A 13,969-nucleotide genomic window follows, 5' to 3' on the forward strand; every position below is an offset into this window, starting at 1 on the left:
GGTATAGTAGGACTTTGACGGTCAAACCAGTTTGGTGGTGGTAAATGGGGACACACCTTTCCCAATGCCTTAGAGTGATGATAAAACTATCAAAAAAATTGTTTTAATATGCAGATCACAAATCTGACTTTAAATATTAGATACACACTTCAGAATGGAAAATATAACAATACGATATTTTGGTGGTACACAAGGACATTCCCGCCCATACTGAAATGTTCCCGCCTATGACATAATTATGATTTTTGGGGCCCAACCTGCATATGAGGGCGCTCGTTTTACAATACACAAAATATGTCATTTCAGTGGATTACAGGGACCAGTGTGTGTTACAGGCACATGACTACACACACAACACGGTGTATTACAAAGACTAATGTGATTTAAGAGGACTTGATCTTAAACACAATACACAACTGCACAATCCAACATTATAAGGACAAGTGTGTTTAATGGTACATGCCCACACACACAATACACAAACAACACGGTGTATTACCAAGACTAATGTGATTTAAGAGGACCGGATACACAAAATAAATTACAACATTACAGGGACCAAAGTGTTTACACATTAAAGAGCAGGTTCTGCATGATTTTTGTGAGTATATTGGTAAATGGAGTGTCAAACAACAGGTATTATTTAATACTTATAAGCAGTTTTACTTACTTTACTGCTTGACTGACTCACTAATGTGATTGATCAGATAGTGTCGTCTGCTGATAGGTTTAGCGCGTGTGTTCAACTCTTAGCGGGCAGGCGGGGACTAGATCTGTGGATTCACTGCGTTTGGTAGCAGACTGTGGTGAGGACTTGTAAAAAAAAAAGGGAGTCAACGCTGAATCACATGAACAAGCTCATATTTTAGTTATTCGTTCACCTTCGGATTTACAACTCGGCAGACTACTTACTTTAAATGCAGTGTGTAATGTTACCATGTTTGAATGTAATTTTGATGATAACGCGGAATGGATATTTAATAACAAAATTGAGTTTTTCCAGATTTTAATCATTCAAAACAAAAAAAAACAAATAAACAGACAAAACAGACTGCTTTGAAACAAGCCAATTTGTTAGATTTTATTAAACATACATTGAAATGAGTAAGATTCATTTGCTGAACATGCAATGAATTCTACAACATGAGAAACTTAAAAAAAAACCTCATGTTGTTTCAAGCCTGCATGACTTTCGATCTTCAGTGGAATGCAAAAGGAGATGTTTAGTAGAATGTTAGGGCCAACCTCAGCCTCAGCCTCCAGTGACGTTCATTGCACCTTCTTTCCCATACAATGAACGTCTGAGGCTGAGGTTGGCCCTAACATTCTGCTAAACATCTCCTTTTGCATTCCACTGAAGATAGAAAGTCATGCAGGCTTGAAACAACATGAGGGTGATGAAACGCTGACAGTATTACTTTTTTTTTAACAAATTACTGCTGCCATTATTATTAACAAAAACAAACAAGTAATAATCAAAATAGAACAACATCAAATAAGACATGATCCAACTTTACTTGAGTTGTGCTTTCCTTTTTAAACTAATTCCGCGATTTCGCACGAAATCTCTGATGTTTTGTGCACTTCGCCTTGACAAAACATGATTTTCAGCGGACTTACACTGCTGGGATTCAGACAGTGTGGCCAGTTTCCCTTTGATTATGTGTGACTTAAAATGTTTCATCACAGCGCTAACTTCTGCATTCGACCAGCACACCTTTTGGCCTTTACGTGGTTTTTCAGTTTCTGCCTCACTCTCATTCTCTGTACAGAATAATTTATATGTTAGTAAGCTCTAACTATATGAGAGCTCATGTACTTACAATGATGATGGTATTCTGATTTAAACCCCCAGGTACCTTGGGAAACTTCAGTGGTTCTCTCAATTGGCATCTTATGAACATCTGCAAGAAATCATTTATACACTGATCAGGAAATTTGGATGAACTTATTATTATAGCCTTAACTTCAAATATTATTCTAGAAGTGAAATCTTCAGCCTGTTGAACAGCTGCTTTTTAAGACTTGTGTTCATCTGTCATTTATCAGTTTTGGCAAACATGAAAATGACCAACTTCTTGGTATCAGACATAATTAAAATGTTGGAGCATCCCTAAATTTAATAATATTCCATTAGAAAAGTTGCACTATAGGCACAATAAGCAATAAAACTGTATCTATGCATTTTATTTATGCAAATAATCTAATTAAAATGCTGGGTTAAAATAATAATAACATATTCAAAAACATGTTTACTTGTCAACTTACCAAAATCACTGGAGACACCTGCACCTCCAGCAGGAGCATCGTCCTCAGACTCTCTTTCATCAGGATCACTGGCTTCAGAATCTGTCAGACTGATTTCATCTTGAAGAAAAAGTGAACTTTAGAACATGAGAAACATCTACATGTTTAACCTGTATTCAGAAGTCATTTTTGAAACATGACTGACCATTAGACTACACCCTAGTGTGTACTCAATAGATGCAAGGTACATCACATAATTCAGTTTCCTTAAACCTCCCTATGAGTGTAAAACTCCACTGTACTGCCTACAGTAGGATGGACATACCTTCAATCTCAATGTCATCAAGTGATTTGCCTTGAAGATTAGGAAGACGGCCCTTTTCCATGGCTAGCAGTAACTTGGATATTTTAGCCAGCTGAGTAGTGGCTTCAGGCAGCCTGTAATAATCGCGATGGACGCGAATATCATGTCCCAGGAAATCTGCGACCTGATCCAGTTCATTGTTTTTCAGGTTTAGGATTTGGGAGAGAGTAGCTACATGTTTGCGGAGATGAGTTGATCTGAGAAACTCTGGATTTTGAGCTCCACATTCACTTGCATAAACCCTAAGAGAGTCCGGACCTCTGTAATGACTCTGGCAGTTGGGTCTGGCAAACAAGAATTCATTAGTGTCCAGCACTCCACATTCACTTCTCTTTGTAACCAGCAGTGTCAGGGCATCAACCATATCAGGTGAGAGAAGAACCGCAACCTTTCTTCCCCTTTTCCCCCTGATCTCAACTCGACTAAAGTGGCTGCAGAGTTTCTGTTCAAACTTGCTCAGGCCCATGGCAACATCATCATGGAGAGAAGTGCTGTCCCTTTCTTTGAAACCTCGGAGTGGCATTTTAGAGACCTCTCCTGCACGTCTACGGTTGAAAACAATCATTCTGGCAAGCGTTGTTTTGGCTAGTTCTGCATAGCTTTGAGGAGAGGCAGTCTCTTTTAGGTTCAGAAATGCTGTTTGTGCAGTCTTCTCTAAAAACTGATGAAGGCACTGTACGTCCTGAGTGAAAGGCAGGGTTAATGGCTTGTTAAATTTCGCCTCATTCAGCGTGACCAAAGCTGTGTGCGAGATCATCTCAGACCACTTTGAGGAGTAGAGCTTTTTAAATGTCTCTGTCGACGTGATCAGTTCCTTGTCCTCGGACATCAGTGCTCTGCAGTGAACGATTTCACAAATCTTATTCAAAGAATGCCCCAGTTTCAGTGCAAGGCTTGGACATTGGTAGCAGTGACTCTCGTCGTCATAGCCAGACACTCTCTGGACTGCTCCAATGAGTCTGTAAAAATTGGCAGGTTTTACAGCTTCTTCTAGACTGTATATTGAAAACTCTCTACGCAAAGTCAACAACAATCTTCCAATTTCTCTGAGTTTTTGACGAATGTACTCAAACTTGGTAGGGTCATGTCCATGTTTGTTATAGAAAGACTGTGCAAGTTGAAGAATACTCAGGTCATTTTTTACAACAGCAGAAATGTCATCCTGCTTCATCACACTTAAGAGCTTCCACACTCCTTGCGATATCTGCTGACTGAATGAAGACTCTGCCATAGTTGCCAGACCCAAAACCCTGGTTCTCCCTTGGTTTTCACTGTCAGACACTGGTTTTGAGGGACATCGTTTCAAATGACGCCATAGATCTCTACGTACAAACATCCCTTTGCAGTACATGCAATGCACAAAATGCTTTGAGTCACGTTCTTTTTTTGGTGCCCGTTTTATTTTAAGGGCCCCCTCTCCAAACTTTAAAACATCTGTGTTATGCTGATAGTTGCCCTTGTTCCTGAGTTTTTGCAGCATTGCTTTGCGTTCTTTTGAGTGCACAGGGAGTGACAAGGCCTGCCCAACTTCAACATCAGCCATATGAGTTTTCAAATGGCGCGCCAACTTGGACTGAGGCTTCCCGCAGATGTAACAATAGTTCTTACTATTTGCTGAACAAGAAATGTTTGCTGATTCCACACACTGATCTGCTTCACCAATGCTGCTTTCCCTCCCTTCCTCTCTCAATGTCGCTGCCTTTTCTGCATTCAAAAGCTTCTCAATACTCTCCTCTCTGTTTTGTGATGGCGGTGATGATATAACATCTGTTGACCTGCATACCTCTGAATCTTGCTTACTGGGAAGGTTGCATTCACCAGACCTGTCCGATTCACTGTCTATCTCAACATCAGTCAACTGCTCCTCCTGACAAAGCAAGCCAGACTCTTCATAAACACATGCTGCTTCCATGGCCTTTAAGATTGGTTTTCCTTTGTCTTTAGATAAATTCAGGGGTGTAACATTGGATCTCAGAGGTTCACTAAACTTAGAGGATGCCGCTCCATGCATATCTGAGAGGAGTTTAGATTGATCATATCTTGCTGGTTTTGTTGTCAGTTCATCTAAACTGTCTGACTGACTGTCTGACTCAGACTGTGGTATGTATTCCTCATCTGACAACTCATCTTCCTCTGAACTTACATCCTATTGTCAATATAGGTATGATTAATTTACAGTAATAATAGAAAGTTTTAATTCATAAAACTAAAGAACAAACATATATAAATCAAACACTCTCTTACCAGTGATGACCGTTTTCCAGTCCATTCGTGAAACTTTAAATAACAGGACTTGTGCCAAAAACTGGAGCACACTATTGGAGAAATCATCATGTATCAGGACATGTTCAGCTGTTGTCATTTGTATTGCGTTTAGGTATAGTATCTCATGTTAAAATTACCCCCTTATTGCAATTTATGTTTTTAGTGGTTTAATAGATCACAAAACTCAAGGTTTGGATCATATATGTTCTTTTGTTAATGGATTGGATCATTTTCAGATTAGCAAAAATGAAAGGGGGGGGGATGCAAATGTTACTATTTTTATGTATTACTTTAAGCACATTTCAAGTAACTCTATATCACAGCAAAAACTACTAGCCTAACTAATAACTTGATAATAAGCTGCTTCAACAGTTAAACAACTTTGATCTTAAATGAATGGTACTAAAATAAATGAAGATATGTCATGCTGCAAAATAGACAATATACTAACATTTACATCTCAGGCCAATCCACTTTAGTGCCGCAACAGGTCCCACACATTTAGCACATCTGTCCATGCTTGATATTACTGAAGAGACCACGTCATGCTTACAGACCTGAAAAGAAAAAGATTTGTGAATGTGTCAGTGTCAAAAAAGGAATATTCTTAAACATACATGTAAAACTACAATTTTTAATCATGCATCCTTGAAGAAGATATTGATCATTTTAAAGTTTAAAACTGGTCCACTTTGAGAGCAAAACTAAGAGCTCCAACCTATTTTTAGAGTCCAAATTTAAGACAAACAATAATACTTTTAGATTTATTATTAGAACTATCCCTAAGATTGTAATACATTTCTCTGTGGGAATCTTAAGATACTTAACGATCTGATCCGATTCCCAAATCGGATCGTTCTTAACATACATTTTTGGTAACTAAATGTCCTGCTGTGCAAATATATTAACTTCACATTTTCCTGAGACATGTAAAACATTGCCTAACGCCTGGGCCACACATACTCCGTATGCAGTGCGTTGCATTTTTTTATGTTAACAGATGATATTCTTCACACAGCTTGCGTTTGCGTTGCGGTCCGTCCGTTGTTCCGTTGCAGATGCGTTACGTTCTGTCAGTGCAGCGAGCGTTTATGCATTGAGTCTGTTTTCGCTGTACACTACGGACAGATTTAAAAGTGACAGGACGCGTATTGTGCTTAAAATCACACAGATTGAGATGGGATTTCACCATACATGCATGTAATTAAAGTGAGCCACTCATTTTCACAGTCATCATGTTGATTTGATTTCGAGATAAAGCTAGATAAAGCTCAACTCTTACCAGGATTGCAGAAAACACATAATCCGGTAAAACTGTAAATCTGAAAGTATATTTTCATGTTAAAGACACTACACACTTTTCAAAAAAAGCATTTAGAGGAGGGGCTTTTCTGCTGAAAGTGAAACTGTGTGACATTTGTTGAACTTGTGGGTCACAGAAACCACAGATCGCCACCGTATGGCAAATATCGCTTGCGCAACGCATACGTACTACAATACGCAACACAAGTTCTACACACGGAGTATGTGTGGCCCAGGCGTAAGCAATGGCACAGAACACAATGTCAAAGACATTTTATGTTATATAAAACCTTTTTTTGGTTCATTCGGTTTAAACTGGGGTAGGACAGTTTAGACGGTTGTGGGCCAGCAGAATAAAATTAATTATTTACACAGGTTTTCCCATTAAACTAAAACATGTAAATACCTCATTGACTTGTTCAGTAGGTGCACAAAAGCTCTGCTCCTCGTTGAACAAGTGCTTTTTGACAGGTGTCATCTGAAAACATAATGAAAAAAACAAGTTTAATCTGGAGAAGACATACTAGAACAAACTAATATTTCCTCAAATGATGCAATGCTCTTTTTATTACCTTCTCAACACAGTCTTGACCCTTAAATGATAATATGTCCTTCTCAGGAGTCACCTGGAAGCAAGGAAAAAACACTTAACACTTCTACAGAGAGGATTCAGAGATTATCCAAATAAAGCAGAATCACAGACAGACTTTTTCCAGTCCTTCAGTGGATGCACAGAAACTTGAGTCCATTAACAGTGATTGATCACTGACTACATTCAACTAAAAACATGAAATGAAAACAAGCAAACATTATGAATGAAGCACTGAAGCAAAAGCTGGCTAATGATGCCAGAAAAAATTTAGCCACAATGGCACATTTTCAACCACTGGGTTATATTAGTGGGCAAAGTAATTCATGGGTTACAGAAGTGACTTGGACATTTAAAAGAGGTTGACATTTTAACATGGTAATTATGCAGATAGTTAAAACTCTAAACATATGGCCATAACCATTTGATTTCCAGAAAGAAAAAAACAATACCTTTTGTACGTCTCTGGCTTCTGACTGTGTGTTCACTTTAAGAATGGAGGGTTCAACCTCACTGAGAGTCTACAAAACATCAAATTAGACATTTGAAACCCTTGTTTGTTAAAGCACTAACCCTATGCATTGTATTCTGTGCCGAGCGCTAATATTTACATTTACATGTAGGTATTTGGCAGATGCTTTTATCCAAAGCGACTTACATTGCATTATTCTATACATTTATACACAGGTATCTGCAATCCCCTGAGATCCAACACACAACCTTGCGTTGTTAACACAATGCTCTTACCACTGGGATAGAGGAAAGCTAATATTCAGCTACAATGACATGTTTTGCAATCAGACTTCAAATAAATAAGAAGGATATATAATGTTTTTCCCTTATTGAAATTAAAGTTAGGAATGAATAAGAATTGGAATAGATATGCAGAATTACCGGCCCTACTCATTCTCTTCCAGTACAACTGTCACTCACCTTGTGTAGTCCCACAGTAAGAGCAGCACAATCATCACTGCCTGGTGACAACTGGGTCGTATGGCTTATCTGAAAATATAACATAAAGATAAGAGTTTTAAAACATGGCAAATATATGAAATATATCAAAAGGATAATGTAGAGTCAGCCAGTAATGCAAAATAGACATGAACAGGATGACCATGGTTAGTACACAGTTACTGACCAATAAATACTGTATGTGCACATGAAGTAGTGATTTGAGATAATATCAAAGTAAGATTACAAAAGAGTTTTATTTCAAATCAATATTTAAATATAAGATACATGTTTAAATGTAACCCAAAATACTTTAATGCATCACATTACATGCATGTTCATTATAGTATGTAAGGTTGTCTGTAGCTTTACACCTGTTTTATGAGGACACAGTTTTATGAGGAAAACATGTTCTTGATGTTTAACTTGACTGAAGAATCTCAAGTGTGTGGTTTTAGTTTGACAGAAGTCTGGTCTATAAGGACACACGTCTTACCGGGACACTGGTAACTACAGCACCCTGAGTTTAAGTATTTATATGAGAGATCACTTTATACACACACACACAATCATAATTCAGTGAGTGATAACTGTGGCAAACAATCTGTTTCGGAGGTACATTAAAAATCTGCTCTTTCACTTGAGGAATAACTAAATTATTACATTAACTTATTGGATAACTTTAAAAATAATCAGGTGAGACCCAAACAAGATATAGCAACTCTAGTTATCATCTGAAACAACAAGTTTAAGAAACAAATAAGAAACAAAATATAATGTGACAAATAATGACTCATTATTATTGTAGAATTACTTATTGAAGGTCTATTTTAACCAAGGAGGCTGCTTTTTAACTACTTGTATTATGGTTATATTTAATCTAATAGTACAATAATGAGTTTTCAATATTGGCATGAGTTGTTCTTGAGGTAAACATGTTTTTTGATGTCTTCATAAAAAAGGGTCTTCATAAAAACGATGTGGAGGCTACAAACAACCTGATATACTGCATCTAATTGACACGCATAAGGTTATTCATATAAAATCCATTACAATTAACCTTTTATATTTTTAAGTTGTTTGAAATAATCCAAAGTTGTTATTGTAAAGGTTTAAATACCGTGCAACGCCATGGCCACTCAGAATCACCATAATTATATGTGATCTCTTCACCAGCACAGATGCTCCTTATAGCAAATAAGCAAAGGTGTGGTTTTCCATCCACACGGATCGTCTTCATCTTGCTGTTTGGGTTAATATGGTCATCATTTACAAGTCTACCAAGAGAACAGTCATCTCGGGCAGCATCAACACTAAAGAAATGAGAGTTATCAATAAGTATCTATAATAGAGTAGTTTTAATGTTAAAATGTTTTCTACATACCAGAGGAGTTTTCCATCATATCGAAACTCAAACAAGAAAACTTTGAGGGCGTCATGATATATTCCTTGTCTCCGCTCACATTCTTCTTTACTTATGAGATCTCCTCTGTATTCCAGCAGGAAATCTCCCTTATCAAACTCAGTACAACTGAACACACCTCTCCCTACACGACAACAGAGAAGTAAATAGCATACAATGTACCTGACACAGCTTTAATAAACCATCAAACTCACCTTTTGAATCATTGATGAATCTGCCATCAAGCCCTTCCTTGTCTTTCTTGAGAAGTGAAAACTGTATGGCCTGCTCCAGAGGCTTGGGCTTTCTCCTTCGCCGTTTCACTTCGGCCATCTGATGTGTCTACGGTCATAGGAAAAGACACTCAATAATTCTGAATAGTGCATTTCATTTGACATATGATTCAGCAAGTTTGGTTTTGATATAAACATTAAGAATGACAGTTCTATTGGTACAAAGTTTATGATATTAAACTCAGGAGAAATAAGAGTGCATCTTGATCAATCTCTTAACGCAGAAGAACTGCAGTTATATTTCACAGCAGCATGTCAGGATACTGTACTGGGTGGTATTATTATTTAATATAATATATATATCCATCCCCCTCCCATTCAACACATGTCATGACAATTCAATATTATGATGAATAAGACTAAAATAAGCAGGGAAGAGCTTGCAAGACATGCACAAACAAACCAGACGGATTAAACAAGCTATTAAACAACATTATAACTTACCTTTTGAGTGATAGTTGCTTCAAACAGGTTCAATTGTTGAAAAACAGGTGTTCTCTGGTGCAGTTTCTAATCCGGTCCGAACTGGAAATAAACGTGAGCATCACTACACCTCTGATTACCATAGGCTATTCATTAGAATCATTAATATCAAATAAAACTACTAATAGTACAAATATCTTTTTAATAAGCATCTATGATTTATGCCTGTGAGTAAACTGTTTGTTTATACTTTTATTAATAGCATAGCAAACAAGATTGTCTAATCGCGTTTCTCCATTAAACTGTACTGATCTGATTTTAAGTTATTGTCATACTTTATTTTATTTTAGGAATACATTTCATTGCAGGACCCATATGCATCACATATTTCATTCGCAATCGATAAATTATTATCATTATAATAATGACTTAGTATTGTATATTAACTCACGTGTATATAGCAGGTTGTGTGCAGTCAAGCAGCGCTGATTGAAGCTCCGCCCAACTCCGCCATCTTGTTTTCGCTATTTCGCGCCAATCGATACCGATCTATCCAATCACAGGCCTTAAAACTTACACTGGCATAATATATGCACTTTTTGGATGACGCGAGTGCAATACCGGGACCAGGCTACAGGGGCGCACTCTCAAACTCAGAGATACACTGTGTATGGTAACATTTCAGGGTTTTATGGTATAAAAGGACATCGCGCCAAAATTGGAGATAGTGCTTCTGGGACTAAGTAAATGACATCTACATTGTCGGATTTACAAGGACATGGTCCCTGTCCTCATAAACCCAAATGTCCCCGTAATGCTGGTGCGTATTCAGGTCAAAAGTCTTCATAAACCACAAAAACAAACACACACACACACACACACACACACACACACACACACACACACACACACACACACACACACACACACACACACACACACACACACACACACACACACACACACACACACACACACACACACACACACACACACACACACACACACACACACACACACACACACACACACACACACACACACACACACACACACACACACACACACACACACACACACACACACACACACACACACACACACACACACACACACACACACACACACACACACACACACACACACACACACACACACACACACACACACACACACACACACACACACACACACACACACACACACACACACACACACACACACACACACACACACACACACACACACACACACACACACACACACACACACACACACACACACACACACACACACACACACACACACACACACACACACACACACACACACACGTGTTGACAAGAGTTATTTGCCATATGAGTTGTGCTATTTGATGTTTAACAAAGATCTGCACTTCCATACACCCGTAATCCTACATTTTTAATCTCCAACTCAAATAAACCATGAACTCAGACATGGACGTGGGAGTGTTCACATTGTTGTTCAAACACACTTCTGTTTGCCCCTCATATGGGACAGATGGTGCCCTCTTACTGGCCCTGTTTTTTGTGTTGGCCTTCTGTGTGAACACGTGGCCTTGAAGAACACACAACCAAATAAAGCACTAAATAAACAGACTAAACAATTGTGAGCTTTCCAAACCTGTTACTGTGACGTTTATACATGCTTTTGGTTAATCACAAATTGGTGAGTCAATATTCAGATTATTGTTGAGGATACTTCACAGAGATGCTAAGTTAAGTAGTTTAGTTTGTTTTTACAAAGACTAATACTCCTTATGTTATATAAGTACACCCGTCTCTTTCTATGGTATTTGGTTGGAATATCCACTACGACTAATTTGACACTTGTTCAAACGAAAGTTTTGTAACCGTGTAGTCTAAACCGTGTAGTCTAAACCAAAGAATGGCCCAGAAGATGGTCCAAAAGCTTTAGGGCCTATGTAATAAATGTTAAAGACTAGAGAATCAAACTGTTCATAACCAATATTTAATGTAGCCTAAACAGGCATATGGTTTACAGTTTCCTTAGGTAATGATAATTCATATTTTTGCATTTGCTGATGCACCAACACTGACTGGATTGTTTTAGCGGCTGCAAGAAGTGACGCGATTAGCATTTGTTTTCTTTGGCTGGTCTGTGCCTGGGCTTAAAATATGTAGCCTATAAAACCTAATGAAATCTATTTTATTTTCTCCTTTCAAGTCTGTTTTTCGGACTCTAAAAATGAAATTAAATGATAGTAATCAAATTAAATAAAATGTTAATAAAAGTGTATCTATAAAACTAAATATTTAACAACAGTTAATTAAAATCTTTAATTTGTTTTTAAGTTTCATTCTTTGTTTATTTAAATTATGTCGAATGAAAAAACAGCTTTTTTAATTGCGTCACAATTTAAGAACAAGCCTATATAGCCTATCAACAAACAAGATAGCCTACATTATATCATGTTTTTATTATTTATAAAGCAAAGCAATAAAAGGCAATGGACAAAAGGTAAAGAACAATCTACAGGACGCATTTGATCTAACGCAGAGCGAATTAATGAAATAATGTGAATGAATGAATGTGCCGGAAAAACAAGTAGTTCTGTCTTGGCCAGGTTCAGCTGGAGGTGATGCTCTTTCATGTAATCTAGGCAGGCTGTTATGCAAGCTGCTACAGTCGTGTCGTCTGGATGAAACGAGATGTAGATCTGGGTGTCGTCAGCATAACAGTGATACGAGAAGCCGTCTGCACGTTTGATTGGTCCTAAGGATGACATGTAAATAGAAAATAGCAGCGGTCCAAGCACCGATCCCTGAGGGACCCCAGTGATCATGTGGTGAGCAGTGGACAGCGAGCCCCTCCTTGAGACCTTGAATGATCTGCCGGAGAGGTAGGATTGGAACCAGCGGAGAGGGGAGCCTGAGATTCCTAAGGATGACAGGGTTGCTAGCAGAATCTGCCGATTGATCAATTGACCGAGGATTTGGATTCCGCCTCGGCTAGCCGCAGTGCTTCTGTGACTGATTGTTTTGAACATCGAACTCTCCTCTTTCGCCCCACTGACTGACAGCGAAGTCACCCAGTAGATTGTTCTGGGATAGGTATGAGGAAACTTGGTTGAAAACTGCCCTTCAAGAGTTTTCGCAATAAAAGGGAGGAGAGAGACAGGTCTGTAACTGTCGGTAGTAGCAGGGTCCAATGTGGGTTTCTTGAGAAGGGGCGTGACCTGGGCCTGTTTAAATGTGGATGGAAAAGTGCCGATGAGCAGGGAGGTGTTGATGATGTGTGTGGTGTGAGGTGTGAGTGTGCTGGATATGGCCTGAAGGAGATGGGAGGGGATTGGATCAACCAGACAGGTGGTGGGGTGGCGGTAGTGAAGTCGGGTGACTTCGGTGTCAGTCAGTGGGGCGAAAAAGGAGAGTTCGATGTTTGAAATGAGGGTAGTGTGTACCGAGGTCTGAGGTGCTGAGAACTGTTTGCTGATGGCTGATGTATTCTCAGTGAAAAATACTGCAAACTCTTCAGCAGTCAAAGAGGTAGTAGGCAGGGGAGGAGGGGAGAAAAGAAGAGAGTTAAAGGTCTTGAAAAGCTGCTGAGTGTATTGCTCACCTTGGTGGTAAAAAATATGTTTTCGCTGTGGTAACACTAGCAGAGAAAGAGGAGAGTAGTGATTGGTAGTCCCCTAGGTCAGCAGGATACTTGGTCTTGTGCCATTTCCTTTCAGCAGCCCTGAGTGTACTCCGTTGTTCACGAAGGATGTCTGACAGCCAAGGGCAGCAGGGGGTGGCACAAACTGGTCTGGAGGACAGAGGACAGAGATTATTTCAATGACTTCAATTTTTATTTTATCTTAATAAAATTAATTAAATCCGTCTTTCATGCATTTTAAATATTTAAATATTGATATTTATTATTAAGTTATTGTTAACATAGCTTTATGAAGCTTTAGATCATTATCTACTTTTTCGCTGCGCTTCTGTCCGCGTTATCCGCATCGCGGCAATAAGAATTAATTGGTGTCGCAGGCATGGCTCCAGTGAAATTACAATTTTTTCACTTTGATGTTACATAGTTTGCGTAAAAACCTACCCGGTTTCCTCCTTCAAAACAACCCATCTTTTAAGGGGTCATATCTGAGC

General features: G+C 38.6%; 2 protein-coding genes across 3 annotated transcripts in view; one reads left to right on the forward strand and one right to left on the reverse strand.

Annotated features, from left to right (window-relative positions):
• Positions 1-13,969, forward strand: part of LOC306907774 (carboxyl-terminal PDZ ligand of neuronal nitric oxide synthase protein) — a 63,484-nt gene that overhangs the window by 19,118 nt on the left and 30,397 nt on the right. The gene's annotated exons all lie outside the window — the stretch shown is intronic.
• On the reverse strand, positions 1,379-9,458 carry LOC306907755 (uncharacterized protein). The gene is made up of 13 exons (XM_079480120.1): positions 9,336-9,458; positions 9,103-9,265; positions 8,839-9,031; positions 7,701-7,769; positions 7,220-7,288; positions 6,751-6,804; positions 6,585-6,656; positions 5,328-5,433; positions 4,856-4,926; positions 2,573-4,757; positions 2,269-2,367; positions 1,860-1,904; positions 1,379-1,764 (listed from the first exon to the last, which is right to left on the reverse strand). The coding sequence occupies exons 1-13, from the start codon at positions 9,451-9,453 to the stop codon at positions 1,514-1,516; spliced, it is 3,495 nt and encodes a 1,164-aa protein (XP_079336246.1). The 5' UTR covers positions 9,454-9,458; the 3' UTR covers positions 1,379-1,513.

This window comes from Barbatula barbatula, assembly GCF_947034865.1.
Source record: "Barbatula barbatula genome assembly, chromosome: 2".
In the NCBI taxonomy this organism is placed as follows: Eukaryota; Metazoa; Chordata; class Actinopteri; order Cypriniformes; family Nemacheilidae; genus Barbatula; species Barbatula barbatula.